Raw genomic sequence first — 4,017 nt, forward strand, 5'->3', positions numbered from 1 at the left:
AAACAAAGAAAGAGAAAAGAAAAGAAAAAGACTTGGAACAAAAAATTCCTACCCAAATCAAATGCTAACACTCAACCTCTTTATGAGACCCAGTGGGTCACTCAATTAGAAAAGGAAGCTGTCCCAGAAGAGAAGCAGAGCCGGCTGGGGAATGACTCCAGCTCCCCTCAGGGAATCTCCAGATGCAGATTCCATGTCTCAGTGGTGACGCAGAGGTGGATGGAGGGAGAACCCCCATGCTGTGGCCTGTGGCCAGGAGTACACTAAGACCGGACATGCCACAGCCCTGACTCCTATCAAGGAGACAGAGCTCGCAGTAGGAGTGGGTCCTCCTGCCACCATCAGACATCAACTCAAAATACATTCATTTGTCATAGAGATTCTATTCACCAAGCGACCTCCTCACCTTAGCCTTCCAGAGCCTGTGCTTCCTCTCCCAGGAGTGGTGGGAGAACACCTGCTGTGACGTCTCTGTGGCTGCCTAGTGAGGAGGTGGCTGCAAGGCCTCTATCTGATCCATGCAGGACTCCAGTTCCTCCCTCAGGGTGGATGACAAACATCCCAGAGCAAACAAAGCCAAGGAAGTGCTCGAAAACCACATGAATCTACTCTGACAAATGCAGCATTAAAGGATATCATGTCTGCATCTTGTACAATGAATAACTACTAAGACAACAATATACAATGTATTAATTATTAAAACTGTCCTACTAATCAATTTAGAAACTGTCTCATTGCTATTTGTTTCTCAATAAAATTATTTTACAAAGTATTCTTTAAAGGTCTCGTAATAACAAAATATAAGTATAAGCCTCTGCAAACAAATCCTTCAACACTACTAGCAGTGCAAAAGAGGCAAAGTAACACTTAAAGTAATCAAATTCAATTTAACTGGTATAACAATGTGAAAAGAGATATTAACACTTGTCACCCACTTGCTACCTATCAAGGGTGTCCAGAGGTCCAGGAGTGTAGCTCTTTGAAATTCCCTAGAAATAAGAAATAAACACATACACTGCCATGCACACATACATAGACAAGTCTGTACTGCTAACACTGTAAGGCTTGCAGTATGAATTTAGATCAGGGCGCAGCATGCCTGGGACGAGTAGTGTAGGAACAATATGTTCTTGCTCATGACACCAGGCTCATGACAAGTGATTCATACCAGGCACCTTTTATGCCAGAAGATACCCCCAGGTGTCCCACCAACTGTAGCAACAGTTTCCATCAAGCAAGGAGGCTGCAGTGCAGAGGAATCACGTCAACACCCACGGATGAGGCAAACAGTCATGTCTTTACACAACTGCACCAGTCCAACAGCTGAGGGGGCAGAGAAGAGAAGGGAAGGAGGTGTGCGAACAGCCCAGAATCCCTCAGCAGTCTGACAGGCAGCCTATAATTACCATACATTTGCACCTAGAAAGCAGGTGATATTGTAATCAGAGGCTCATCTTAGCACAGATTTTTAGCTCAAAGTGAGACAGGTTCAAAGGAGTACTTTACTCAGGTCTCTGAAGGGACCAAAGCATGGATTTATGGGACAGCTCCTGTAGGTCTGAAAAGATGAGGGCCCCTAAAAGTGCCCCCTGGTTTAGGTTAGTGCATTTCGCACCCCCAGAAAACGTGAGAAAATTGCAAAGAGATGCACAGGCCCTCATGGTGGCAGTACCCTCTTATGTCCACCCTGGCACACAGCTCTCTGCCATTAAACTGATGGGCACGGAAATCCTCTCCCAGGGCACCCCGACTATGCCCTGGTCAGAGCATGAGGGAGCAAAACAGGAACTCAGGCCACCCTGCTCCCACTTCGCAAATCTGCCCAGGAAGTTTCTTCCTCAATCCCTTCTCCCTAAAAAGTGCTTCAAACTGTTGCATCCCAGGAGCTTGCTCCAGGTAAGGGGACCTGAAAGAACTAGAGGCCCAGGCCTTGCTTCCACTGCTATCTGTGTGGATACATTAGGAAGAAAACATGCTTCAGGGCAAGTGGGAGGTGGGGCACAAGGTGGGCTGGGAGAACTGTGTGGAGCAAGAGGGACCTCAAAGGCCAGAAGTCACATCTGAGCACAGAACGTGGTTTTCACGTTCAAGCCTTTCACTCTCCCACCTTTGTTGTTTCCTACATTATGTCAGATTTCTTGGTATGCTCTAAGCTCTCACCTTAATAATTGCCTCTGGACTCACAGCAATATTGATAAAAAAGGAGGAGCAGGGAGTGCCTGGTGCCATTTCTTAAATGGAGATTCAGTTTTGCCAAAGATGCACTCTCTTTTTCTCCCTCTTTCCAAGATCCTCCCGAGATGAGCTGGAGCACAGGTCTAGTGGGTAAGTGATATTTTACAGCTTGAATTACATTAAAAGCCAGAAAGGTCTTGAGTCCAAAGTTTCTTCAACTTCTTAATACGACAAGTTCTACTACATTCAGCGTGACAAAAGCCTCTCTTTAAAGCCAGAGCTCTGAGTTAATCACTTAAGGCAGCATAAAAGTTATTCAGTCAGTTTAAGGAGATCCAAGCTCAGATTGCAGTAATAATTTTATTGGTTCAGATACGAAAGATACAATGCTTAATCTAAGAGATGAGGGCAAAGGTATCCAGAACTTGAATGGAAAAAATTTTAGCTTCCAGTATTTGATTAACTCTTTACTGAGAATTATAGAATCAATCCACAGCTTCTGTCTTGGAGACTGCTTAATAGGGAAAACCCTCCTGGTAATCCCAAGACAAAGGCATCAACACTCAATGCCATGTATGAGGTTTTCTGGTAACACAAGGACTCCGCAGTCACACTCTGCATTTTAAATTGTTCACATTAAAAAGCTGACCAGGAGCAAAGCTCAGGACAGCCACCCTGCTCTGGGAAGGTTCCTGGCATTGCTGAGGCTGCGCCGATTATAAACAGCACGATCTCCATCAACCTGCCTGGAGCTGCAATTTGGAATTTTTTCCATCTCATAAATCTTTGATTTTACGTTCTTCTAGTTCCCTTAATAGCAGCCTGGAGAACTTTGCACACTTTAAAATCGGCTTCAGCTATCACCATGAAAGCTTGTTCTCTACCACGGCAGCTTATTGAAGTTTCTGAGCGCCGTTTAAACTGGAATAACTCCCCCCAGATTCCAGACACACAGGCTTTGAGGAAAATCAAAAACCTTCCCTGACATGACCACGGACGGGCACACTAAGCCCCTGGAGCCCGTTCCCGCCTTCATAAGGCGATGCTGTGCTCTCTCCTAGATGTGGTCAGGCCACGGGGCGAACAGGGGGCTGTTGTCCCTGCGAAATAGCCGATCTTCCTGAGATCGATCAAGGCAGAGAACAACTGCTCTTTCATGGGCTGAGAAGCCCCAGCTTTCAAAACATACTTGCTAGTGCTGCGAGGATGCTGGGAGTTCCTGGACCGAAACTGCATTCCCCGGGTCCCCCAGACAGAGAATGTACTAGTGCACTATCCGGCAGCTCCGCCGGCTCTGCAGCCCATCTCTCCTGCAAGGAGGAAGGGTCAGCCCTCCGCGCAACGCAAGACAAGACGCTTATGGATGGGAGTCTTCCAGATTGCAACGGAGCTGTTTGGGAAGTCTGGGAAGTAAAGGGAAAGTCGCCAGAGGAATGTCAGGGGCTGGGGAATTTAACCCGTTCCTCACCACATCGAGAGTACTTTCTGTCCCTTGTTTGCTTGGACCTCAGGTCCACGGAAGAACGCGTCCAAAGAACAGGGGAGAGGACTGTGCCCGCTCAACCCTGAGCTTTACTGGGGATTTCTGGAGGGAGGGTGCCCACGGTGCTGACCGGGGACCAGAAGGGAGCTGGCCTCTCTGGGCGGATATTCACTCCCAGTGGTGTGACCGGGCTTCCAGTCTCCGTCCCCTCCGCGCCGCCCAGCCAGCCTCGCCGGTACTCACGCTGCTGTTGTGTCCGGACCAGTGCACCATGGCTTGGTTGTGCGCGGAATCCCCGGCCAGCGCGAACGTGGTACTGCTCAGCCTCAGCTCCTCCACACGGAAGCGGGGCGCTCCGT

General features: G+C 48.2%; 1 protein-coding gene across 1 annotated transcript in view; it reads right to left on the bottom strand.

The window, feature by feature from the left end:
• Positions 1–4,017, bottom strand: part of Sorcs1 (sortilin related VPS10 domain containing receptor 1) — a 526,874-nt gene extending 522,857 nt beyond the window's left edge. Inside the window, exon 1 of the mRNA XM_023715489.1 lies at positions 3,902–4,017. Coding sequence (XP_023571257.1) covers positions 3,902–3,931 — 30 coding nt within the window. The 5' untranslated portion in view covers positions 3,932–4,017. The remainder of the gene's footprint in view (positions 1–3,901) is intronic.

This window comes from Octodon degus, unplaced genomic scaffold (assembly GCF_000260255.1).
Source record: "Octodon degus isolate 3935 unplaced genomic scaffold, OctDeg1.0 scaffold00042, whole genome shotgun sequence".
NCBI classification, from domain to species: Eukaryota; Metazoa; Chordata; class Mammalia; order Rodentia; family Octodontidae; genus Octodon; species Octodon degus.